This window comes from Bison bison, unplaced genomic scaffold, assembly GCF_000754665.1.
Source record: "Bison bison bison isolate TAMUID 2011002044 unplaced genomic scaffold, Bison_UMD1.0 scf7180017864203, whole genome shotgun sequence".
NCBI classification, from domain to species: Eukaryota; Metazoa; Chordata; class Mammalia; order Artiodactyla; family Bovidae; genus Bison; species Bison bison.
Window position 1 is genome coordinate 4,029,373 of NW_011494775.1, and position 26,951 is coordinate 4,056,323.

Here is a 26,951-nt window from a genome sequence, read left to right on the forward strand (position 1 = left end):
AGTTGGCTGAAACTTATTCCTTATTAAACAGAGTCCTAAGAAAGGGCTCATGGAAGCAGTATTAGTCAAGATTTTTTTATGTTGATGACAGTTTGTCTATGCCCTTTAAACCTGAAAGTCAGTTCTGCCGGATCTAGAAATCTTGGTTCACATTTTCTTTCCTAAAGTATCTTAAATGTTTTGCTCCGTTTTCTTTTCTTTATTTTTGGCTGTGCTGGGTCTTCACTGCGGTGCAGGCCTTTCTCTAGCAGTGGTGAGCAGGCACTACTCTTCACGACAGAGCACAGTTTTCTCATTGTGGTGGCCTCTCTTGTTGTGGAGCCGCAGGAGGGCTTCAGTAGTTGAGGAGCGTGGGCTCAGTAACTGTGATTCCTGGGCTCTACAACACAGGCTCAAGAACTGTTGTGCACGGGCTTAGTTACCCCACAGCATGCAGGATCTTCTCAGACCAGGGATTGGATCCATGTCTCCTGCATTGCCAGGCAGATTCTTTACCACTGAGCCACTGGGGAAGCCCCATTTTCGTTCAGCATAAAGCATTACCATCAGTTCAGTTCAGTTCAGTCGCTCAGTCATGTCCGACTCTTTGCGACCCCATGAATTGCAGCACGCCAGGCCTCCCTGTCCATCACCAACTCCCAGAGTTCACTCAGACTCACGTCCATCGAGTCAGTGATGCCATCCAGCCATCTCATCCTCTGGCGTCCCCTTCTCCTCCTGCCCCCAATCCCTCCCAGCATCAGAGTCTTTTCCAATGAGTCAACTCTTCGCACGAGGTGGCCAAAGTACTGGAGTTTCAGCTTTAGCATCATTCCTTCCAAAGAAATCCCAGGGCTGATCTCCTTCAGAATGGACTGGTTGGATCTCCTTGCAGTCCAAGGGACTCTCAAGAGTCTTCTCCAACACCACAGTTCAAAAGCATCAATTCTTCGGCACTAAGCCTTCTTCACAGTCCAACTCTCACATCCATACATGACCACTGGAAAAACCATAGCCTTGACTAGACGGACCTTTGTTGGCAAAGTAATGTCTCTGCTACCATAGCAGAGTTTAATAATTTTCTTTTCTTTATAAGCCTCTTAACTTATATGCTAACAATTTCCTCCACACCTCTTTCCTTCAAAGTAAAAGTGAAAGCTGCTCATTCGTGTCCAACTCTTTGTGACCCCATGGACTATACAGTTCATGGAATTCTCCAGGCCAGAATACTGGAGTGGGTAGCTGTTCCTTTCTCCAGGGGATCTTCCCAACCCAGGGATCCAACCCAGATCTCTTGCATTGCAGGCAGATTCTTCACCAGCTAAGCCACCAGGGAAGCCCAAGAATACTGGAGTGGATAGCCTATCCCTTCTCCAGGGGATCTTCCCAACCCAGGAATCGAACTGGAGTCTCCAGCATTTGCAGGCAGATTCTTTACTAGCTGAGCTACCAGGGAAGCCAAAGAGATTCCTTCAAGTAATCTAGTAGTAATCAAGAGATTACTAGAATATGTTCTGGTGTTTGTTAAGTCCATATTCTCAATATACAACGAGTGCTCTTTCAATATATAGTTTCAATTCTTTTATTTCAGGTAACTTATCTTAGATTTTACATTTGAGTGTTTATTCTGTTTCATTACTTTGCTTCTATTTCACATTTAGAGATTCCTATTATCCTTAAGTGGGATCATTTTTCTCCAATCTTCAATGTTCATTTTCTCTTGAATTCTTTTTAATCTCTTCATTTATTACTGATTTTTAATTTAAAGTTACTGATTTTATTTTTTATTTAAAAAATAAAATAAAATTTTTATTTCTCCCATTTAATCCTGTATTTCTAAGTCCTTATCTGCTGTATTTAATTGCTCTTAGTCTAATTTGGTCTTTATTTTTTAAATGATTTTATTTCTAATTCTTCTCTGAGTTCTATCACTTCACTCTTTTCTTTCCTAATATCACTTTTGTAAAAATATACCTTGTTCTGAAATAGTACAGGTTTTATCTGCTTTGTGAACATGTCTTTGTTGTGGGCTTTCATTATCTGTAGTGATACTATTCTCCACTTTGTTCTTTTGTTCTTATAATTTTATATGGGACTTTACCACAATCTTTTTCTATTATACTTTTTTGTATGAAATTAATTTTCCTGAACTTTTAGGAGAAAGTGTGATTCTAACTTTAAATATCTATTCTTGATTTAACATGTGGTAGCTTGATTCTTCAGAGAAGGCAATGGCGACCCACTCCAGTACTCTTGCCTGGAAAATCCCATGGTCGGAGGAGCCTGGTGGGCTGCAGTCCATGGGGTAGCTAAGAGTCAGGCACGACTGGAGCGACTTCATTTTCATTCTTCACTTTCATGCACTGGAGAAGGACATGGCAATCCACTCCAGTGTTCTTGCCTGGAGAATCCCAGGGACGGGGGAGCCTGGTGGGCTGCCGTCTATGGGGTCGCACAGAGTCAGACATGACTGAAGTGACTTAGCAGCAGCAGCAGCAGCTTGATTCTTGAGGTTTCCTGGTTCTGTTTCCCTTTTCCAATTTTATCTGAACCTCTCTTCCTTTCTCTGGGTCTTTTACCTGCTCAATTTTCATTCTACTTCCAATATTTCCCATAAGTATGGAACTCTATACTTGAAAGTAGCCTTGGACGGTCAGTTTTAAAAGTTACGGGGTCTGAACCATTCTAGCCCCTTCATAAACTGCAGGAACCTCTTGTGTTACCCCACAAGTAACAGATCAGGCAACACACTCTTTGGTATCAACTGCTATTCAACACTTATTGATGTCCCTCTGCTTCCTCTGCTACAGATGCTAATACTATGCAGTGTGGTTCTTGTAAGGATCTCTTATAACTAGTTTTTGTTGTTGCTGTTGTTTTAGTTTTGGTTTTTTGGTCACATTGCGTACCATGTGGGATCTCAGTTCCTTGACCAGGGATCAAATCCACATTCCTTGCACAGAAGTGTGCAGTCTTAAACACTGGACAGTGAGGGAAGTCCCTCTTGTTAACTAGATTTGATGTAAATGCCGCTACTACTGCTGCCACCATCTTCTTAGATTTTAAGGTATATTTTAATAGTCCTTAGAATTTTTCTATAGAAAACTTTTTGAACAAAATGCCTTAAGAATCTTAGAACAGTTTCAGAAATAAAACAGAAGGAAATGGACCCATTTTGTTTGCTTACCTCAAAAAGTCTGAACAAGTTGTATCTTGTTTTATAATCAGTCCACAAGACCATAAAAAAGGCATTCATTGAAATGGTGCTAATCATAATTATCTTAAAGAGATGACTCATTATGACTTTCTTCACAAATGCCTGAAACTGAGTATCTTTCCTCCTGTCAAAAAGTTGAATAAGAGGTGTGATTATCTTGCAACAGAGTTAGATCCCCAAACGACGCACACTTTTTTAGGAACTAGGGTCTGCTTTCCCCCTTCTGTGACTATAAATCTAAACTATATATATACTTTAGATTCGCAATGAAATGCTGACTAGATGACCACTGAAATATGTATGACAATCAATGGGTTCGGGCTGTCCCCACTCAGTTAACTCAGTTCATTCTCTCTAGACTTATGGGGGAAAAAATGATTACCACTTCTTCTCAAACAAAGCATCATCTTCCTTTACTCATTCAACAAATTTTCAGTGAAAGCGAAAGTTGCTCAGTCGTGTCCGACTCTTTGCAACCCCATGGACTATACAGTCCATGGAATTCTCCAGGCCAGAATACTGGAGTGGGTAGCCTTTCCCTTCTCCAGGGGATCTTCCCAACCCAGGGATCGCACCCAGGTCTCCCGCGTTGCAGGTGGATTCTTTACCAGCTGAGCCACAAGGTAAGCCCAAGAATACTGGAGTTGATAGCCTATCCCTTCTCCAGGGGATCTTCCTGATCCAGGAATCGAACTGGGGTCTCTGCATTGCAGGCGGATTCTTTACCAACTGAGCTATGGTGGCTCAAAATTTTCCGTAAGTAACTACTATTCAACTCACTCATTTATTCACTCAACAAGTTTTTATTGAATGATTACTATATGCCAGGCAGTACAGTAGGCCCTTGAAATAAGGTGAAGTAAAACCATATACAGTCTGTCTAGTAGGGAAAACTGCTTATCAAATAATCAACCATACAAGCACTTACAAATCAATGATTTTAAAAACTGACCACTCTAAGAAAAAAGGGGAAAACACATAATCAATTCATGAAAGAAAAACAATGGTAATAAAGTCCCCCTCCCTAGAATGTTCAGTGGCACTACTAATCGAGGAGGTGCAAATTAAGTAAAACCATTAACTTTGCTTATGAAATTAGAGAAGACTTAAACTTGATAATATTTAATGCTGGCAAGAGCACAATATGATGGAGCATTCTCATAAACTTCCAGGGGAATGTAAACTGACCAATTTTTCTGAAAAACATTAGTTGTATTCATATCCTCAGATCCAAGGAATCTACCCCAAGAGAATACAACTGGAAATGCAAACAGTAACTTTAGCCTAATGTGATTATCTCACCATTATTTGCTGTAATAAGAACTTGGATACAATTTAAAAGTTTAACCAAAAGAAGACAGGCTGAGTAAACTATGGCACATCCAGCTAATGGAATATTGCACAGATATCACAACATGTCTACGTATTTTTCATGATTTGAGAAAAATGCATATGATCCACTGGATAGCAAAACATAGAAACAACACAAAATAAAAATTCTCTATTTAAAATTATCTCAACTGTGCAAAGCAGGTAGAAAAAAATTCAACAGGAAATATGCCAAAATGTTGCCAGTGTCTGCCTACTGATGGTAAAGTTATAGGTAATTCCTTTTCCTGTTTATATTTATCTGTGTTGTTCAGTTTTTCTCATGTAAGAAATGAACAGTCTCACACAGTAAAAAAAAATATATAGAATGTATATACTTCTATAACCTATAAAAATAAAATATATAATTTCCATTATCTGATTTGAGATCCTATTAAAAAAAAAAAAAAAAGCCTTCAAATTATCTAACACAGTATTGAACAAAAAGGGAAAAGATGGAACAAACTAGTCATTTGGTCTACAGGTCAAATAAGAGTGTGACTGAATATCTGATTAACCAGCTATCTGTGACAGTAAAGCTGAGAAAATTGATTGGCTGAGACTTCAACAACCTCACCAGTCAGAGAAATCAGATTATCCAGGATGAATCCCTCAGTTTGGGAAGTATAAGAGTGCCTATGAGAAGCCGCTAAGAGCCCCCAACACTGCCATCTGCATACTTGTTAATCAAGAGAAATAAAGAATATTTACTGAAATTTCCATAACTTCTCATAGAACATATGTGACGCATTCTCCAACAGTGAGTTAGAAAGGATTCTTGCATGGTCCTGGTGATAAAAGTGCTGAGACATTTTCCAAATTTTCAATTTTTATTCCTTGCTTTAACCATCCAACAGAAAATCTCTGCTTAGGAATCTCCTTGCATCTAGATTCCACAAGGCCACGGAGAAGGGTCCACAGAGGGAATCCTTGCTTTATGAGGTCACTCTTCACAGCCCAGTATGTTACTAGCCAGCAGGCCCCTGTAGGGGAGAACTCCCCACTGTTTTACCCACAGATCCTCTCTTCCCAAGGAGACCAAGCACCTCTGTTCAGCAGAAGAGTCATGAGTGAGTGAGTGAGTGAAACTCGCTCAGTCGTGTCTAATTCTTTGTAACCTCATGGACTGCAGCCCACCAGACTCTCCTCTGTCCATGGGATTCTCCAGGCAAGAATACTGGAGCAGGTTGCCGTTCCCTTCTCCAGGGAGTAGAGTCAAGAGCACCCTGCAATTGTGCAGCTCTGGGATAAAACTAGAAGACAGCAGAAACAGGCCAGACAAGAGCCTTCCTTCTTCAGGAAGTACCCTCATCTGCCCTTAATAATGTGTTAGAATAGGTCAAGGGTCATGGAAGAGGGGAAAGCAAAACTCTCTGGGCTTCTAAGAGCAAGAGTGAACAGCCAGGGCACAGCAGTTGGAGATACCTGGAAGGACAAGGAAAGATTCTGATGGGTTTGGGGCTAGAACACCAGAAACAGGAAGTGCAGAGGTTATCCATGCCCAACACTGGCTAACTGGGGACACAGAATATACACATATGAACCACCTAAAGAGTGTAAGGGACGAGTCTTGGGGTAGAAATGTTTTAGGTTCAAGAGCAACAGGCACTATTCCTCTGTTCAATTCTTGGGATGAATATATTCTTCTCATTCTCCTACTCCTAGCTCCTTTGATTTCCAAGGCAAATCAATATATAGGCTTCTGGGTAGTCCTGTATTGAATTAAATGGTTAGTTAGCCAAATTGGTCAAATTCCTGGAAACTTTATTTCTTGGACTGTAATAGGAGGTAAACACCTCATCACCTCCAACATCCTAAGTATTCTGGAACAAGTGTTTTCAACTAGTTCTCGTAGAAAAATACTCTTGCAGGCAAGCAGAATACTGAACTGGGAAATAATATCTTATCTACTCAGTCTCTCCACTTAAAATCATCAACAGCAAAGCTTTAAGCAACACTGATTTATGTTCTCAGGATTCACACTTTGGCCTCACCTTTTTATTCTACATTCTCTTCCTCAGGAGTCAAGTTTCTCTGATGCCTCCTACCGCCTCCTTTGATCATATGCCCCCAAGACCTTCCGGGCTTCTGCCTACACCCATAGTGGTCTCCTGGAAGAGCTGCTCAATCAGTTCTCCATCTCTGTTTCCACGTGCCTCAATACATCAGTGTGTCTAATTCTGTCTAGGCATACAGGAGGCCCTCGGTAACGTATGCTATGTGACTACATGAATGTCCTCAGGGATTCTTATGCTCACTCAAGTAGCTGAGCAGAGAGGAATTTTATTTCCAGGAACCCCAAGAATATACTCCTATACGTCCCCTCTTTAAGCACCAAAGCACTCTTTAGGGAGAAATGAAGAAGAGACTAAGAATGTAAAAAATTTGGGGGACTTCCCTGGTGGTCCAGTGGTTAAGAATCCACCTTGCAATACAGGAAATGTGAGTTTGATCCTTGGTCGGGGAACTAAGATCCCACATGCCATGGGGGAGTTAGGCCTGCTGGCTGCAGCTACTGAGTGGATACCACTAGAGATTCCATGTGTCACAACGAAAGAGCCTGTGTGACCCAACAACATGACACTGCCCCCCAAATAAATATATTTTTAAAAAGAATATAAAAATTCTTCCATGATGCTTGGAGGGGTAAGGAAAGATGGCAGGCTGGAAGTATTCAAGAAGAGACCAACTGATCTTGGTATATGACATAAGCACAGCCAACCAAAGCTGAATGTGGTTTCTAGAGTCACTGATGAAGAAGTCTGGTCTGTGGAACCAAAGGTGACCAGCTTCTCTAGGCCTACTGAAATCACCTTCATGGATAGGTGGGCAGGATAAATATCTTGGGATGAGAAGCTAAAGGGCCACCTGTTATGCCCTGTTAGCAGCAACTCACCCTCTGCCTGACTTGCGCAGCACCACCTCAGCTGCACACAGCCAGGGACGGTCAGAAGGCACAGCAGCTTGTTGACTCAAAGTCTTCTAGCCAAGTCATTCCTAATTCCAAGTAACTGGAATTGAAGCACAAAGCTCACATATTATATCCAAACCCTATTATAGTTCCTGCTGTTTTGCAGGAAACTTTACAAAACTGAAGTTATTGAGTTCAACTAGTATATTTTTGAACACTGGATTAGAGGGGAGGGAGGTGGGAGGGGGGTTCAGGATTGGGAACACGTGTACACCCGTGGCGGATTCATGTTGATGTAAGGCAAAACCAATACAATATTGTAAAGTAATTAGCCTCTAATTAAAATAAATAAAGTCTACAAGCAAAAAAATAAAAAAGAAATTATACAGACTGCTCCACATTAGTAGTCCAATACTTCAGTGCACTGATGGAAGTTAGGAATGTGTCCATACGCAACATGCATGCTACCGCTTTTTTGGCTCAAGCAGAAACATAAAGAATCATGCTTATCCTATTTATCTAAAGACTTCCTAAATCCTATCAATGTCAGTAATCACAATTTTCAAAACTTTCACTAACTTCATTTTAGAAAAGAACACTGTCAAACATCCTGCTGCTGCTGCTGCTGCTAAGTCGCTTTAGTCGTGTCGGACTCTGTGCGACCCCATAGACGGCAGCCCACCAGGCTCCACCGTCCTTGGGATTCTCCAGGCAAGAAAACTGGAGTGGGTTGCCATTTCCTTCTCCAATGCATGAAAGTGCAAAGTGAAAATGAAGTCGCTCAGTCATGTCTGACTCTCAGCGACCCCACGGATTGCAGCCCACCAGGCTCCTCCATCCATGGGATTTTCCAGGCAAGAGTACTGGAGTGGGGTGTCAAACATCCTAGTCCTGATTTATTATCTATGGAAGTCACGCAAACAGTCATAGGTCAGGTCTATTTAACTCCCCCTTTACTCCAGTGATCATTAAAAAAAAAAACAAAAAAAACGAGGGAAACCAAAGCTTGATGTAGAGAAACCACTGTTATCACAAAGATTTGGAATAGAAGAAAACTTGGGGGCCTCAAACTTTGACAATGCCTCCTTTAAGTTGAAATGTCAGTTACTTTGAGCAAATCTGGGGATTTGTTCTATTGGAATTTACCCCAGGGAGTATTTTCATAGACTTGTGATATGAGATCTTTGATTCTCTAAAGTTTCATGAGTTCCAGCAGATGTGACATCCCTTAACATGGACCCTATGCGAAACCCTCATGTAGACGCGAATTACTAGCTACATTCTCAGGTCCTGACATAGCAGTTATTAGCTATACTTGCTCTCTCCACTGGAGAAGGCAATGGCACCCCACTCCAGAGAAAATCCCATGGATGGAGGAGCCTGGTAGGCTGTGGTCCATGGGGTCGCTAAGAGTCGGACACGACTAAGCGACTTCACTTTCACTTTTCACTTTCATGCATTGAAGAAAGGAAAGGAAAGTGGCAACCCACTCCAGTGTTCTTGCCTGGAGAATCCCAGGGGCGGGGGAGCCTGGTGGGCTGCCATCTATGGGGTAGCACAGAGTCGGACACGACTGCAGTGACTTAGCAACAGCTCTCTCCACTGTGCCATATGCACTATATAGGTTAATAGTTTAGCCTCTCAGACTTACATTCAAAATATGGTGAAAGGTATCCATTCAAGGAACAGTGAAACAAGTTAAATGACACCACAAGGGAACAAATAAACAAATCCAGAAGGTTGAATATTCTACAGGACCCAGGTTTTACAGTAGGTCAATGACATAGAAAGAGGGAACTGAGGGCAGGGGGCTTCCTAGTTCTAAGTCTGAAAGCTTAAAGAGACACAACAACCAGATGTGATGGGTAGATGTCATGCAGATCTTGATTAGGACAAAATTACTGTCCAAAGACATTCTTGACCTTCAAGACAACTTTATTTTGCCCAGGTATTAGGTTGATACCAAGAAATTATGGTTTATTTTTTTAGGTGTGATAAGTACATTTTGGTTTTTATAAGAAAATGACCATATTTTCTAGGGTTGTTTACTAGAGGATGTAGGGATAAAATGACATGCTATCTGGGATTTGCTTTTAAATACTTAAGCAAAGAAAAAAGAAATGGGAGACTATATGAAGTAACTGGCAAGATCTTGGTAATTGTTAAATCAGGGTGATCAGCACATAAGGTTTGAATGGACTATTTATTTTAAAATACATTTAAATTTTTTCATGTATAAAAATTTATGTAAAGAAATTTGACACACTGATCTAGAAATCTTTGGTAATCTACAAAAGCTCCCAAATCTACAGTGCAGGGAATAGTTTATAAAAACATATGACTTTGCCTTTTACTCTTAAAATTTTCAAATAAGTACAAGATCCAGGCTCTTCCACTTCCACGCCCCACTCCCATGTACACTCCATACCTATAGAGCAAAATGAACTTACCTGCCTCTCCTAGGCCAACAGAACGAGCCAAAAATTGACTTCAGAAAGCTCAGCCTCTTTGTCATGTTCCCAAATGGCTCTCAGACTAGGGGTGAGGGCTGTCGGGGGTCAGGGGTGAAGCTTTGCTTGTAACATAAAGTGATTTTTTCTGGCCTCTGATGTGAGGCAAGAGTATAAAGATGATCCCTGTTAAATCCTACTACTATAAGGCATGTTCCTTGGATGGATATGTACACATTCTTTTAATCTACATTTTAATCTCATTAATAACTACATTCCTGAGTTCCTTCAAAGAATAGTTACTGCAATTTTTAAGCAACAGCTTACTTTATATTCCATTTTACTCCCATCAGTGACACATGGAATAAATAGAGCTTGTAACTGGATAATACCCCAGTAGCTTCAAGCTCAGTGGCTACAGACTCTCAGGTCAGGGCTCACAACACGCAAATGATGGGGAAAAAATGACCCTTGGTTCCTCTTCCCTCAGTATGTCAGCTAATGATGTGAAACCCTGGTCACTATGACAGTGAATCCTTTTATTGCCTCACCTTGCTGGAAGCCATGAACAAGACACTTGTCTTCTCCTTTCTCCCTGTCTGAAAATGAAGGCTAAAACACAGACAGCTCAACCAATTTATGTAATCTCTATAACTTAATTAACTACTTAAGTAGCAACAACAGGTAAACTCCAAATCAACTTTAGTGTCACGAGAACCCTTACATACAGTTAAAACCCTTTACCTATTGAGTTCATCGTTCTTTTTCTACCTTACAACTGCTTTCCAATACAATGCATTTGTAAAGTCACCATAATCACTTGAATTTCTGGGATATAAAATGCTCGCCCATATGAATAATGGGAATGAGAATGAGAATCCTCCAGATATGAGAATGCTCCTGCATATCCATTTCTATTCTCTAAGAATGCTACTTGTCTTTTTAAATATTAATAGAATTACCTGGGTTGATTTACCTTATATATGTGATTAGATATAATGAAAAATACCTCAGCCTCAAGTTTAAATCATTTTTATTTAAGCACTGATTTTACAAAATGTGATAGTTCAAAAGGTGAACTAAATTTATAACTTAATTTATTCATGTAAATTGCCTTCAAAGTCCATTGCAGCTAGATGTGTATGTAAGATTCTACATGCATTTTAGAAGGAGTCACACAGAAGCAGCTGCTTTTTCAATGAACTTGGCCAGTTTCACATCTCTTTTGGTCAGTCCGCCACAGTCATGCGATGTGAGCGTTATCTGGACCTAAGAAAAAGAGAAACAGTTTTTAAAACCCTGAGCTGCAATTCATGGTACTCTCCTTTGGTGGTTCAGAAATCAATCTATTACTCAGTATTTATCTTTGAGAACTGGGGAGATTAAATGATTTAGAAAATACTACATTATGAATAAGCAATGCATTTCCAAAACCCAGTAAACTCCAGGCTGAGCTCAGCAGCCACCCAGGGATAAAAAGGTTCTCTCATAAGGGCAAATGAGCTGCCAGAATCTCAAATCTTGACTCTTGGGGGAAAAGAGAGAGAGAGAGATTGAAGTTCCATTTTAACTCCCATTACTTTAATTACACTCTTTTCAGGCCACTGAGAAAAACTAAGCTATCAAATGTAATACCTTAGCAACCATGTTAAAAAAAAAAGCCCATTTCCAAATTAGAGAAGTTGGGGAGGGCAGTGGAAGAACAGACTGTTGCCTCTTGACAAACCAATTAGTAAGCAAAAGCAAAATTATGGGTAAAGAAAGGCAACTAGGAAATAAAAGCTTATGCTGGTACCTGCATCCTCTGAATTACTGCAATAAATCACAAAAATATGAAATTTTATTTTTTTAAAGAGGACTTTCAAGAGACTATAGAACCTCACAGAAAGCAGACGATAAGAAATTTCACATGGCATAACCATGAAGGTAAGGATACTTCGGGGGCAAGCATGAGTCTTCTCACTGTGCCCCCTGCTGTTACGAAGATCAGTTCCAATTGAGAATAGAGAATTTACTTGAACAAATTGATTTCAATGAGATTAAAAAAAAACATATCTTTCTGATTTGCTACCATTTCTTTCAATAATTTACCTTAAGAGGGTTTAAAAAATGTTATCTACATGACTGATATTCAAGCTTAATTCAGGAGTCTAATTTGGCCTGTTTTTCATAGTTTCAGTAGAAGACAAGCATGAAAATAAGGAACTTAGTCATTGTTCTTTTGAGTAATCTGAAATTTGTTACTAATTTGCAATAATACACAGGGATTCTGAGAGAAAGAATAAGAGAGTATTTTCCTAAGCACAATGAATGACACTTAGCTGCACAGGATGACAAGCAAGTAAGAAAGAAGTTTCTTAACTCCAAAATTAAGGTGATCCCAAAATAAGGCAATTCAGTTACCTTGTTGTACACATTGAACCATTCCGGGTGGTGATTCATCTTCTCTGCTTGTAGGGCAACTCGGGACATAAAGCCAAAGGCCTGCATAAGACGAAGTCAAAAGTGATGACTGACACTGCCCGTGCCCCCCTGAGAGGGACCCCAGAGCAACCCGATAAAGACAGGGTTAGGAAAGCCTAGAGAAGCAATAATAAAAGGGAGTGCTCTCCACAGAGGTGGGATAGCAGTGTAGCAGGACTGTGACCTGCTGCTGTATGTGAAAAACACTCAGGCTCAAATAAACAAACCGGGAAATTGGTCTCACCCAATGACCTGTCTGGACTGTTTAACTGTCCTCAGGATGAGACTCTATAAAACAGGGAATAATTTCCCTTCCACTCAGTGTCCTGGCTCTCAAATGGGGCCAGTGTACCTGGCCCCAAATCTTAGCAGTCTCTTTTCCTGCAGCACTGCTCCTTTTGTTTTTAGTGACTGGGTTGCTAAGGTACTGACCACAAAGACTACGGGAAAATGTGAGAGTGTGTCTTAAGCGAAAGCTCTGGTAGAAGTGAACCACCATCCTATCCCCCAGGCAGGACAGAAGGGGATGAGAGACTATTTTCACTGACACCCAGAGTGGAACAGAAAAGAAGGGCTTGCCTGCTTAGGATCTTCTCGCTACTGCCTAGCACTGCCATTTCGAAGAGAAAACACTCCGCTTGGGGCAGACGGCTGCAGAGTCAGCCACAGGCCTGAGTGGGGACCTGCAGGGCACTGACTTCATACCACTGGGAAAGTGCAAACCTAATTTTGTTAAGCAGAAGGCAAACCTGTCCTGAGAGGAAAGAAAAACATTTTTTTTTTTTTTTTGCTTGCTTTGCTTACTTTCAAATTTTTATGAGGGTAATTGCAAACAATAGAAGAGTTTGTCTCTTTCGTGTCCAGAAGGCAGAAATACTTGGTAAGGCTCTAAGGTAATGGCACATTAATTATAAAGTTACAGTGGAATTCACAGGGCAGTACCCATCACAGCCATATAAATATTTAACTTCTTTACCCCTATCCAGAAAAACCAATCTGATGTTAGTTGGGCTATGTTTTTTTGAATCACCAAATGACATAGGAGCACATTTCCAAGTTAACTGAAATATGGAAGATGTCATTTTCAAACAGTTCTGTCATTCATAATGGTTCTTATCTCACAATCGATTTCATTCAGGATAAAGATTTCCATTTTGACACTTAATGCCTGAAGGTTTTCCCTACTAAGAAAAGGAAGGAAGTTCAAGAAAAATCCACTTAACCATGCATGGACTTATCAGTGGACAAACAATATTCACTCTCCCACCCCTTCTTATTTCAATCTGATTCTCCATATTATGTGAGGCGGAAGGGGCGAGTCGAATGAGAAAGTTTGTTTTAACTATTAAAACAGAGTAAACCTGTACTAAATTATTATGAGAATTTTTACTCTGCTTGCTTCTAATGCCTTATTCTCATTTAGCTTTAGAAGATTTACAATCATATCACCACCCCTGAGAGACAGTAATACAGACATTAAGGACATGGATTTTTGAGCCAGGGAGCCAGGGATTCAAATCCCAATTCTATTACTCAATTGTCATGTGATTTAACTCTGAGCCTCAATTTTCTTCAGTAAAATGGGGATAATAATAAAAAGCTCATGTAATTATTTTAATTTTTTAAAAAGAGATGGGGATATAAAATTACTCAGCACAGCACCTGGCACAGAGTCAGAGATTACTAATGCACACAATGCTACCACTACAGCTTCTGGCCAAATGCACACCACAAACCTTACAAAACATAACGATAAGTAAAAAGCCCTCCCATTGTCTTGAGAACCTAAGATTCTAGTTGCTGTCTCTAGGAAGAATGGCCCTCGCATTTTCCCATGGGCCTTAAACAGAAACTGACACACATATATCAGACGAATAACACACTGTGGGATAACATTCTGAGGCACACTGACTGGGGAAAACTAGTGAATAATAAGAAATCAGGTGGCACAGTGGGTCACTGTCCAAGTTTTTAAGCCCTGTTGCCACAATTTCTTTGAACAAAGCCATCCAAAAAGGTCCAAAGTGATGCTTAGAATACTTTAACATTCCCAAGAGCCAAATGGACTGAATGAGTGTCTGATCTGAACATGGTCAGAAGTGATCCTCAAATCTCTGACCACCCAGCATGCTATCAGCATAGTAGCAAAATCTATTCCATCAAAAATATGACTTATAAGAGAACAGCCATATCATTAGAGGTATACTGATCAAAGAAAAAGCATCTACCCTATCTATATACAATGCTTAAAAGAAAAAAGGCACATCCAAAGATTCTCCAAATTTGCATTTTCCTTCCTTTTACATATTTCCCTTCAACTGTCACCTAATATTTACATTCAATAAAACATCACAAAGCCTAATAAACTATTTACACAGGATTTGCTCCTAATTCTTCCTTAGGAAAAGAATATTCAATCTTCTCTGGGAGCAAAAAGATAATTCCATAATTTTTCTTCCTTATAACAGAACCAAATAATCCTCCAAATATTTATTTTTAAATCTACAAATTAAAAACATCTATATCAGTACACATTCAAATTAAAGTAAAAGAATTTTTGCAAGGAAGTTAGATGAGTATGTAAGGAGAGGGAAAAAGAAAAACTTCAAAGGGGAATTCTGATTATCTGGAATACAATAAAGAAGGAATATGACTAAACAGCAGACTTGGCAAATCGTGAAAAGCATCTGTCCCTTCTTTCAAAGATTTATTTTTATAGCCGTAGCTACTTGTTACCAGGATGCCACTTGGAATCTAAAGGCCTTGAGCTAGCTAAATGCACAGGCTTTCTAAAACCATTCCATCAAAGAAAGTTGCTAACAGGCCAAGGCAGAATAGACACCAGCAATTAATAAGTTTAGAGAACAGGACTGAGAAAATGGACAGATGAACTAGAAATCAACTAGAGTCAATAAGAACTAGAAAATAGTAAGTACAGAAAATGAAGTATATTTAACTTATAGATAACTGTTGTCAATAAAAGAACAACTTAAAAAAAAAAGAAGAAAGAAAGAAAAAAGAAAAACCCTGGAGATTTAATTCAAGAAAAACTTCCAAAAAGAAAAAATTTAAATCCATAGACTAAGAATTCATCCATTTCCATACATTCTAGTAAAGTTAATGAACTATGAAGATTTAAAGAATCCTTTTGGCATCTAGTCAAAAAGATCAATTCACCTATAATGATGAAAAGAATCTTACTGACTTTAAACTTCCACATATCAAATTCAACATACAAGCCAGAGGAGCAATGCCTATAACGACTTTAGGAAATCAAAGTGTGAAGAATTTTATACCCAGCTAAACCATTGCTTGAAATTAATGCAGAGGACATATGTTTTTTAAATGCAGTAACTCAGGGAATAATTTCCATTCACCCTTCTTGAGGAAATTTTTATTAAAGGATGAAATATATGTAACTAAGAGTTTAATGGAGAAACTATACCAAAAGTATTGGCAATGAGTAATAAATTCACTCAGCTCTAGAAATACATTTAAAACAACTGTGGGGCTTTATACTTACAGAATAAAATATAAATGTTATAAACTATTATTTTAATAGTTTTCCCTGGCAGTCCAGTGGTTAAGAATCTGCCTTGCAATGTAGCGGACACTGCTTCAACCCCTGGTCTGGGAACTAAGACCCCACATGTCATGGAGCAACTAAGTCCATATATCCCAGAGCCCATGCACCACAACCAGAGAGCCCATGCACCACAACAAAAGACCCCACATGCCACAACTAAGTGGAGAAGGCGATGGCAGCCCACTCCAGTACTCTTCCTGGAAAATCCCATGGATGGAGGAGTCTGGTAGGCTGCAGTAACTCAGTAGACTGAGTGACTTCACTTTCACTTTTCACTTTCATGCACTGGAGAAGGAAATGGCAACCCACTCCAGTGTTCTTGCCTGGAGAATCCCAGGGACGGGGGAGCCTGGTGGGCTGCCGTCTATGGGGTCGCACAGAGTCGGACATGACTGAAGCGACTTGGCAGCAGCAGCAGCAGCCATAACTAAGACCCAACATAGCCAAATAAATAAATATTTTAAAGAGTTGAAAGAAATAGAAATAGGGAAGGTAAATGAAAGTTTAAAAAAATCTTTAAAAGCTGAAATATCAAATGTTAAAGATACATGTATATTTAAAGGTGTAAAACATAAGCACTAGAACTAAAAAATAATATGTACTAAAACTGTATGGTAAAGGGATGAGAATGGGGAAGTAACTACAATTACAAGAAAAATTTTAAAACATACAAAAAATGATTTTTAAACAAAGTTGATACAAATAAACTTTAAAACATAAGATAGTTCTCTGAGACAGAAAAATGATCAAAATTGACTTTAGAAGAGAAAAAAATTAATTAAATAACTGTAAAAGAGAAATGTGTCTAAGAGTAACACCCAAATGTAACCCTTCCCAATCATTTCACAGAGGAATTCTACCAAACCTATATGGAACAGTTAACTCTAATACTGATTAAACTATTCCAGAGCAAAGAAAAAGAAGGATATTTCCAGATTACTTCCCTAACCTATAATAACAGTCTCCAAATTCTCACATAGATAGTACATAATAATGAAACTATAGATTTCATATTAATTGAAATCCTAATAAATAAAACTTTGAGTACACTGGAACAAAACACCATGAGCAAATAGGATTTTTTCCAAGAATGCAAGGATAGTTCAATATTGGGGACCTGTTAATATGATTTACCATACTAATAAATCAAAAGAGAAAAATTATATATGACTTCTATAAATTCTAAAAAGATATTTGATACATTCAATATTTTTTATGCATGAAAACTCTTAATGAAATAAAAACATATGGGCTCCTTAAATGAGAGAATATATTCTCAGTTCAAAAGGCAACATCTTTCTTAACAAGGAAACACTGGAAGAATTCCCACCGAAGTAGAAAATAAACAAGCCCCCACCCCCACAAAAGTCAATAGTCTTCTTATAAAAACAATGAATTAGCAAAGATACTATAAGAAAAGTTCCCACCTAAAATGGCACCAAAAATTATCTAAAAGTAAAGCTTAACAAGAAATGCATAAATTCTACATGCAGAAAACTTTAAACCACTACTTAAAAAAAGATTACTACATTAAATGTTTTTCTGTATGACAATAAAAATCAACAAACAAATTAAAAGACAAACAACAAACTTTATTTGCAGTACACATTTCCTCAGCATGTAGAGAGATCTGATGAATAAGAAAAAGACCAAACATGCAATTTTTTTTAATGGGTAAGGACATAATAGCTAACAGAAAAGAAATCAAATAGTTTTTAAACATAAAAATTGCCTAACCCCATATATGGAAGTACAAATTAAAACTAAGTTATTTGTCAATTTTATCTCAAAAAGTCAGGGTGTGGGGAACTAAGTTAAATCTCTTGTTTGGCAAAGATCAAAAAGTTTGATAATATTCTGCTAGTGAAGGTACAGGAGAAAAGGCACTTCCATATATTTTTGGTGAAAATAAATTAATACAATAATCACTATGGAAGAGAACATGACAAGATCAAAATTAAAAATGCCTATGCCCTTAGGAAAATAGGATTATGCCTTTCAGCCAAGCAATTCCACTTCTAGGAATTTTTCCTGCAGACATACCCATACAAAAATTACAAGAATGGTCACTGCAACACAGTCTTTAACAGTGACAGGGCTGAAAGAGCCACCTGTCCATCAATAAAGAACTGACTAAACTATATTTCACGGTATATTTATTCACTGGAATACTACGTAGCCATTAAGAAGAAGGAGAAAACTATTTATCCTCTGACTAGAAATACCTCCAAGATATATTATTAAATAAGAAAAAAATGGGTAACAATAGTCTATAAGTTGTATGAAAAGGAAAGAAAAGAAACCACGTGAATTAACATCTCTGGAATGACATACATAAGGATCCGCTAACAGTGAGTGATGGGGTTGGGGAGAGGGAGAACTGGACGGTTAAGAACCAGAAACAGGAAGAGGAAGAGGCTTACTATACTCTTTGGTCCCTTTTAACTTTTGAACCAATATATACATGACCTATTTTTAAAGCTGGGTAGGGAAAAAATGAGGAAACCATGCAAATGAAGGTCTCACTGTAAAGGGAACTGGGATCCTGCAATGTATGTAACCTGGTTCATATTAAAATATTTTGGCTCACATTAACTTCTTAACATATGCCTACCTGTTTAGGTGGGTTTTTAGTGCCAATTTACAGCATAGTTTGTCTATGAGCCATATTCTGTTGAGCCACGGCCATTTCAAACAAACATATGTCCAACAAATAGCATATAATGGCTGATAATGGTTTCAGTCTTTCCTCTATTGCAAATTACAAACATTTTATGAACAAGTCCATGAATGCATGATGAAGTATGACTTTTTAAGTCACTCTGCCATTTTAAGGAATGTAAGCATTACAATCACAGTAAATCGGGCCAATGGAGTTTGTCATTTGGAAATCTCCAAACCATCAGCAATTAAAAGATTTTTCCATGAACCCCCAAATCAAGTATTCTTTGGGAACCTTAATTTTTCTTAAAGTTCCTTTTGTTTCAGTTTACTCCATGAAAATATGAAAGACTATCAGATGCACAAAACTGAAACAAAACCCTGTATTGATCTGTGAAATGTTTAACAGCATCAGCTTCAGTCCAAATAACATGTATGATTTATTAAAGTTCTAAGACTTAACTTCTAGCACATATTTACAATATGAATCTGTCATTACTCAGAGCAATTCTCTTTGATATGTTCTTTAAGTCAGCTGCCTTTTATATTTTGATTATAGACTATTTTAATTACACACTAAAAAAGAACACATCTCCCACTAAGAAAATGAGCACCAGCAACTCCAAAGTAATTTCCCCAGTACAATCTCCATTAAGCCTCTAAATACTTCCTTTACTAATTCAATGAATTAGAACTCTATTGTTTATGAATCACCTTCATGTTTGTAGGCCTATAACCCTTTTTTTTTTTTATAAAATACAATTGCTATGGAAGGAAACGATATTTATGTCTGATTAGAAATGAAAACACTATTACATAAATCAGTTCGGGCATTTCTTCACGTCTTGAAACATGATCGGCAATTTAGTCTAATTGGTGATCAAGGAAACTATCTTGTGATCAATTAAAGTAATTACCAGATTCCGGCAACACAACCTACCTTAATTTTAGCTAGAGTCTGCACTTCTTCAACTTTAATTAAAAATAATGAAAATTATTAAGCAAAATGCAGAGCAAGATCATTGCCAAGCACGCACATGTCACAGGACAGGACCTTCTCTTGGTGTTGATGACTGATCAACCACATAAACATTGCTTGGTACACCAAGGAAGGCATTCTTTGCCCTAGAATATGACTTCATGTCTCACAATGACTTTCTCTGAAAAACATGGGCAACTATTCTAGTTGCTGCAAAGAGAACACCAGATCTTAATCTGCAGGCAACAGAAGAATATTCTCAATTAACAACACAAGAAATGTGCAGAGCAGATCCAACCAAAGATGTATTTGATCATGTTTTTCTCCTCCAAACTGTCACTGGTATGTTGACACAGTGGTCAACTGCAGAAACTTCAGGGTCAGAGACCTAGGTTCAAGTCTAGCTCTTTTGTTCACTAGTTATTTGACCTCAGAGAAATTACTTAACATGTGAAATGAGCCTCAGTTTTCCCATATGTAAAAAGGCGATACCTCATGTAGCAGACTTTACAGTATGACAGGCATTCTACTAGGTGCTCAGTTAACGCTATTATTAATTATCATCACCACCAACACTTCAACATTATAGTGCCTAGACTCTGGAAGGGAAGGATTTCTTTTCAAACTCAGTACAAGAACAATAGAAAGACCAAAGAAATTCATCTTTGCAAGGCTGAGAAAACCAGCAACATATTTAAAACTATTTCTCTACGTGGGTACCCTCAAAAGAAGATTTCCAGTGGAACTGGCAATCTGTCAGGAAGCATCTTAGCCAAGCAGGTGACTCACATCTCCCTGAGAAGCCAAACGAAAGGCCTTACCTGAGGACCATTCCCTAGGCAGTCCAGCATGTGTGCGTCTGGGGCAGACAACCCCCACCAACACGGGGCCTCTAGTCTACCTGCCTTTTACATGAGCCACTGCAGAGCCCAACATTCCCAATAACCCACCCAAGAATATCCAACTCTGAAATTAAACCGGCTTCCCCAGGCTCTTAAGACAATGTCCACAAGCTACTGAATGAGCAGACGCTCTGCTGTGCCCTAGGCTGAATTAGTGCCCTTTCAGCTGTTGGTAATAAGTACACCACCTGTGAGAGAGCACATACTTCTAAATATTACCTTCGAAAGCTGTACTCACAGAACCATAATATTTTTAGAGCCTTAAAAATAAGTTCCTCAGTCACCTTTTTTTTGCAATAATCATAATATCTTAAACAGCCATTTGGAAAAAATAAGGCAGCTCTTTTAGCTAATTACACAGTACTACCTTCAATACATACCGTTAAATGAAAACACAAGGTACAAAACAGTTTTCTTTGCAGAATTAGGATTTATAATTACATTAGTAAACACCTCCTGAATTCCCAGGCTAGGGAGATGACTGTTTGACAGAGGTCCACTAGCATGAATCCACTCTTCTCAAGGCAGCGGAGATAAGCAACATAAACACCTGTACACACAATTTTACCTAAGAGCCCTTCGTTTCTGTTCTATTTTCAGTGAACGTTCTCTAACTACAATAGTTAGACTTCACACAGCTCTCTCTGTGCCAAAAAGACATTCTGACCAAGACGATCACTCACTGAGAATACTTTTTCCCTGAAAAGACACCATTCATTTCCGAATTCCTCTGCACGTATATTTAAATCATATGTCCCCATGTCATCAGTAGCTACTACTGGGCAGACAAACAGCTCAGTCTGATTAGTTTCCTCTAGAATTTCTCACAATCCATTAGTTTTGCTCTCCTGGAATCAGGAGAAACAATGGTTTCAAAATCACTCGAGAAGTCATTTACACCAAGTTCACCAACGTCAAAATAACTTTTGATGCCTTGCTGTTGACTGCTGCTATTCATTATTGCCAATCAATTGCCTCAGAAAAGTTCTTTTGGAGGTTTTCTTCCCTAATCTGCTGATAATCCATATTTGTTAGCTTTCAGGAGTCTTATAAAGGGCGAGTATGGCAAGGACTACCAAAGTTTTTGTTTTGTTTTAGCAACCCTTTGAGAATTACAATTTACACTCCTTTATACTGTGATCATAAAATTTATAAAAATTCAAATTTATATAGAAAAAATATCCCTAGGCTTCAATGTCATGCATCCAAACCATATATGGGGAGTATCTGGCCAAATACATTTTTTTTAATGGAATAATATGCAAAATAGCAGTTTATTCCCTATCTTTTCTTCTTTATAATCAACTGTTTCCTTTTAATAGATGCAACTAGTACTTACACGATATAATTCCAGTTTATATCTGATAGGAAACTTCCTTGCCTTATTTTTTATATATATGCACTTAATTTTAAAAAGAGAAAGAGAGAAAAGGTGAAAAGGTTTCTTTCTGCCCAAACTGGATGTGTTAAATTAATCTGAAAGTCAAGATCCAGTAACAATAACCAAAAGGGTAAAGGAAGAAAATAAGGGCTCAGGGCAAAAAGAACACCCGATCCCCCACCATCTGGGGGTGGGAGCACTCAAAAAGTATTTTAAAGAAACAAAGTAGTATCTAATCTGGCTTAATGGTACAGTAAATACATTTTCTACAAGCAGTATACATTTTGTAAAACAGTCTCATTCCACTTCACATCACAAAATATCCGATGGTATAAAAAGGTCTGTACAGCATCAGTGAATTCATACTTATCCTTTCTTTCACTATTTTTAAACAGAATCAAGTCTCCTTGTAAGAGTTTTTAAGTACAGTTTCAGCAACACTTGCCAATGTTTTCTGTAGGAAAAATATATCACCCAACTATTCAAGCCCCATCAGGCATCCTGATCATTCCACAGAGGACATCCAGTGATAGACGGCTGCAATGAATCACCGGGAGAAAACAGTCTGCCAGACCCACATCTCAGAAAACGATGCCAATCCTGAAGAAGCCGGTGCAGATAGAGACCATCCCATAAGTCGTCTGTATTTATTTGTTTCAAAGTGCACACACAGGTTATGAACTTGGAAAGGTCCATGAACTTGTCAGTCTTCAGACATTGAGCTGAAGCAAACCACAAGTATACTCCGAGTTTATCCTCAATCTGTTATGATGAGGCTTAAGGAGAGCTCTATTCCTACCCTTATTGATGAAACTAGGGACTTTTTCGGTTTTATGTTCTAAACAGTATTACTAAAGAATTAAAAGAAAAATATCAAGGTCTGAGGCACAAAAAGTAGAAAAAACTTAGCACTTATCCTATTTTTGGCATCAAAAGATCACAAGGTCTGTTGGGGAGTCAGACGGTGGGGGGTGGGAGGGGGGCCCAGGTGTCATCATATTCCAAAAAGTTCTAACCCCAGCTCTGCCTCATTCTATGGCCTCAAGCAAATCCTTAATCTGTCTCACCTCTCCCAGTCTCTGTAAACCAGAGGCTCTACTACTTCTTAAGCTCACTCTCAGTGTAAGGAGGTCTGATAAGAACATGTAGAAAATGTGCTACTGTGGGACACTGAAAAAGCTCCAATTTGTTTAAATCCCACACCAAGTAATTTCATGCCATTTTTTTAATCTAGAAAATTTGTCCTGTGTGGCCAAATAAATTTAGATGCGTCCCGAATACAAACGAAAAACCGTTTCTTGTTTAAAATTCACAAATAAGGCGACTAACTCAGAAAACCAGTAATGAGAATTATTTAAAAGAATAAATGCTTACTTAAATCAATTCTTTTTGTAATATTCTTACATAAATTACCTTAACTTTAGTTGTTGATCAAGTACAGTTTTGAGGTTTGGGTTGGTTTTTGCCTTTTTTTTTTTTTTTAATCCACAAAGTCCTGAAAGGAAAAAAGAAAAAAAAGGTTTGTTTTCCTGGACGTATGTAAGTGGGAAAGTTTTTCTCCACCTTAGAGCAGGCTCCCATACAGTTCCACCCCAGAGCAGTTGCCTTCTCTGTGCAGGTGAAGGCTGGCGGGCAGGCAGCACACAGCAAAGCTTCATCTCTGCACCAAGACCTGCGCTCACGATCCCACTCACAATCACGTCAGAGGAAAGGACCACAAACTGGCTTTAAGACACGAGGACAAAGAAAGCATACGGATCCCGATGGAGTGAGAGCACTTCGCCATTTGATGCAACTGCTAAAGAGAATTTCTTCCCTTTTGTTTTTAAAAGTTTATTATTTCATACCTTATGCAAATCATACTTTATATATTAGGCAATAATATTTGAGAAATACTCAAGTCAAATTAAAGGCTTCAATAGCCTTGCCAAAAAGCACTGTGATTTTCCTATAAAAAAATTATTCCAATTTGTTGATCTTACATAGGATGAAACATACTGTAACAATCTTCATAATTTATGTCCTGTTGGGACACAATGATTTAAAGTAACATAATACAGAGCCGCATCATGGCTAATCTAAACCACCTGACCAGATAAACACCAGCTTCCCTTCTCTCTTCAGCAAGGGCATTTCTGTTTATTGTCATATCATTTCCTCATTCTAAGAACATGCAGAATAAATGCAGCCAACCTGCATTTCAGTGGAAGGCTGAGCTGGCCTTTCCCATGTCAGGAGGTTTGTGTGCACACAGGTACCAGTACAATGTCAAGGGCTTACAAGACACAAAACAATTCAAGAATTCCACCCTCAAAATCATTTACAGCGAAGCAAATATGGATTCATCCAGTACAATGTGGACCAGGTGTGGTGTTATAAACCACAATCTTTGGGCTTTTTTTTCCCCAATATATATAATGTCACTGAAGAGGTAATTCTTTAAAACAAATTATGTGGCTTACTATGAGCCAACTTTTTATAAATGCTTCAATCATGCCTCTTGCCATGCTCACAGGCACTCATGATCTGATTAACCGAAGTGAAATGCCCGCATTAACCAACGTCCTTCGGGGGTGAGGAATCTTGGTAGAGGAGAAAGACAAAGAGCCCTTATGGCACGAACCACAGCCATTTCTAGTACACAACTGCACAGGCAGATTTCAAATAGCAAGCTTTCTCCAGGGTCCCAATCCCTTCACCCTCCTCCCATACGCAAACCTTACTGGGCAGAGTGAGGTTTTCAGGGGGACTTCAGGGAAGGGTTTAAATTTCAGTCATGAAAGAAAAAGTGCAGGAACACATGTGCATTCGGCAGATAACAATTCACTGAAAATATTTTAAATCAAAACAAAACGCCTGTCTGACCAAATTTTTATAAACTTGGTTAGGAAAGAGGAAAACAAACAATTGTTTAAGGGTGGTTTCAAATATTGCTTTCTGCTATTACTGAGAATTTTCAAAGCTTTCCATGCTCCATTGGAAACAGCTCTGCTTCACAAACTGTTCTGGTTGGTCCTGCCAAAGAAATGGTCTGATACACTTTATTACAAGTTGATCGATTTGCTTACCCAGGCAAATATATATAATTATCTTTGCCCATGAAGACCAGAGTAAAATAGGATTCTTCCACTGAAAGCAATGAGATTACTTAAACACAGCTGGGTAAGACAGCACTAGCAGATACTCAGCATCCGCATCCCAACCCCAGCTCCACTGAAGTCCACACTACATCCTAGTTTAAGTCCACCCGTTCCCGAATGTGCAGAAGCTAACCGACCTGACTAGCGCCATTTTTCAGTCTCAGCCACGCATATCTGCAGAGCAAAGGAGACAGCAAGTAGGTACATTTTTATCACAATCTGGAGCTTTTTGATTTGAGAAATTAAAGGGAGAATATCCTTTTGGAATATCGTTTTTCAGGCAATAGACATTTATAAAATAACGAGTTTAAACCTAACCTTTGCACATTTATAAACAAGTAAGGTAGCAAGTTACAAATCTGCAGTATCATGGATGACATTCCAAGTTAGCGCTCTCAACAGTGAATTTCGGTTAAAAGTGGATCTTTTCCACCCTAAAGTACTCAGTACGTGGACTGAGGCCCCACTTGTGCTCTATCTTGGCACCTTACGCACACCTTCCCCAGATTTCCAGAGCCACTTCAAAATCAGCTCCTACTGCTCTGAGGTCTTAAGGGCTTAGATCACTACAGATTTCACTGGCTTCATGTATGGGTGGGGTTCTTTAATGACAAACAGCCTTGCCACTGGGCTTATATGTGAATGTCTCCAAGTCCTGTCCTTCACACAATCCTGAACCTTAATTTTTTATTAATCTGTATACCAGAAGGTTGTCCCAGCAATTTCATTTTTAGATCTATACCTTAAGGACACTCTCACACCTGTCCACAAGGAAATAAAAGGATGCCTGTTAACAAAACTCACTGTAGTAATGAACATCAGAAAAAACAAATGTCCATCAAAAGGGAAACAGATAAAGTGTGGTTAACTTATTCATATTTTAAAACTGTTTTGCAGAGGAAATGAACATTTTAAAAACACATCTACTGTAACAGAAGCATACAATGAGATGGAAAGAATATCAATCCAAGAATTCAGAACCTGTGTTCTAGACCCAGATCTTGAGCAAGCTACACGTCCTGCCTAGGCTGAGATTCCCCCATCTGGATACAGGGAGATGATGTGTACCAATCACACAGCACAGTGCCCTCACACACAAAGTGAAGTTCAACAAAAAAGAATATTAGCTAATTACAATATCGGCAGCATGCGATGGAATACTACTCAGCCATAAAAAAGAATTAAATAATGCCATTTGCAGCAGTATGGACAGACCTAGAGATTATCATACTAAGTGAAGAAAGAGAAAAATAAACATAATATTACTTAAATGTAAAATCTAAAATATGACACAAATGCTGCCATATTTAAAATAAAGTTTTTCCATGAAAAAAATAAAATAAGAACTTATCCACAGAACAGAAAGAGTCACAGTCATAGAGAACAGACCTGTGCTTGCCAAGGAGGAAGAGGGTCGGAGAGGGATGGATTGGGAGTTTGGGATTATGCAAACTAAATAGATGCAAACTATTACACAGAGAATGGATAAACAACAAGGTCTTACTGTATAGCCTAGGGAACTACATTCAATATCCTGTGACAAACTATAATGGAATATTTATGAAAAAGAAAGCATATATATGTATAACTGAGTCACTGTGCTGTACAGGAAAAATAGTGTGCCCTGTGGAAGGATCAATCCCCAGAGCAGACTTCTCTGGGACCTGAGGTCTTATCCTCAAATATTTCTCCCAGCCATGCATGTGACTGTGGGCACACCACCCAACCTTCTTTTTTTTTTTTTGGCCACACCGTATGACTTGTGAGATCTTAGTTTCCCAAAGCCCCTTGGCAGTGACAGCACAAACCACTGGGCCACCAGGAAAATTCCCACTACCCAACTTTCACACAGTTTCCAATCTGCCCAGGAGAGGACTCATTGAGGGGTAGAGAGAAGGCCCAGGAGTCAGCATA

General features: G+C 38.7%; 2 protein-coding genes across 6 annotated transcripts in view; both read right to left on the reverse strand.

Moving 5' to 3' along the window:
- The window catches only part of CATSPER3 (cation channel, sperm associated 3), a 31,339-nt gene extending 25,963 nt beyond the window's left edge, over nucleotides 1–5,376 (reverse strand). The window contains exons 1-2 of the mRNA XM_010844488.1: nucleotides 5,276–5,376; nucleotides 3,167–3,320 (exon numbers count right to left, since the gene is read on the reverse strand). Of these exons, the coding sequence (XP_010842790.1) occupies nucleotides 3,167–3,320; nucleotides 5,276–5,376 (255 nt within the window). The remainder of the gene's footprint in view (nucleotides 1–3,166; nucleotides 3,321–5,275) is intronic.
- A 5,565-nt stretch (nucleotides 5,377–10,941) lies between these two features.
- The window catches only part of PCBD2 (pterin-4 alpha-carbinolamine dehydratase/dimerization cofactor of hepatocyte nuclear factor 1 alpha (TCF1) 2), a 41,568-nt gene continuing 25,558 nt past the window's right edge, over nucleotides 10,942–26,951 (reverse strand). For 3 of the 5 annotated variants that reach the window (XM_010844490.1, XM_010844489.1, XM_010844491.1), the window contains 2 exons: nucleotides 12,329–12,409; nucleotides 10,942–11,194 (listed from right to left, as the gene is read on the reverse strand). In XM_010844490.1, coding sequence (XP_010842792.1) covers nucleotides 11,099–11,194; nucleotides 12,329–12,409 — 177 coding nt within the window. In that variant the 3' untranslated portion in view covers nucleotides 10,942–11,098. Of the gene's footprint in view, nucleotides 11,195–12,328; nucleotides 12,410–12,632; nucleotides 15,361–23,310; nucleotides 23,411–26,951 lie in introns of those variants that run through there. The other 2 variants (XM_010844494.1, XM_010844492.1) reach the window with 2 other exon arrangements.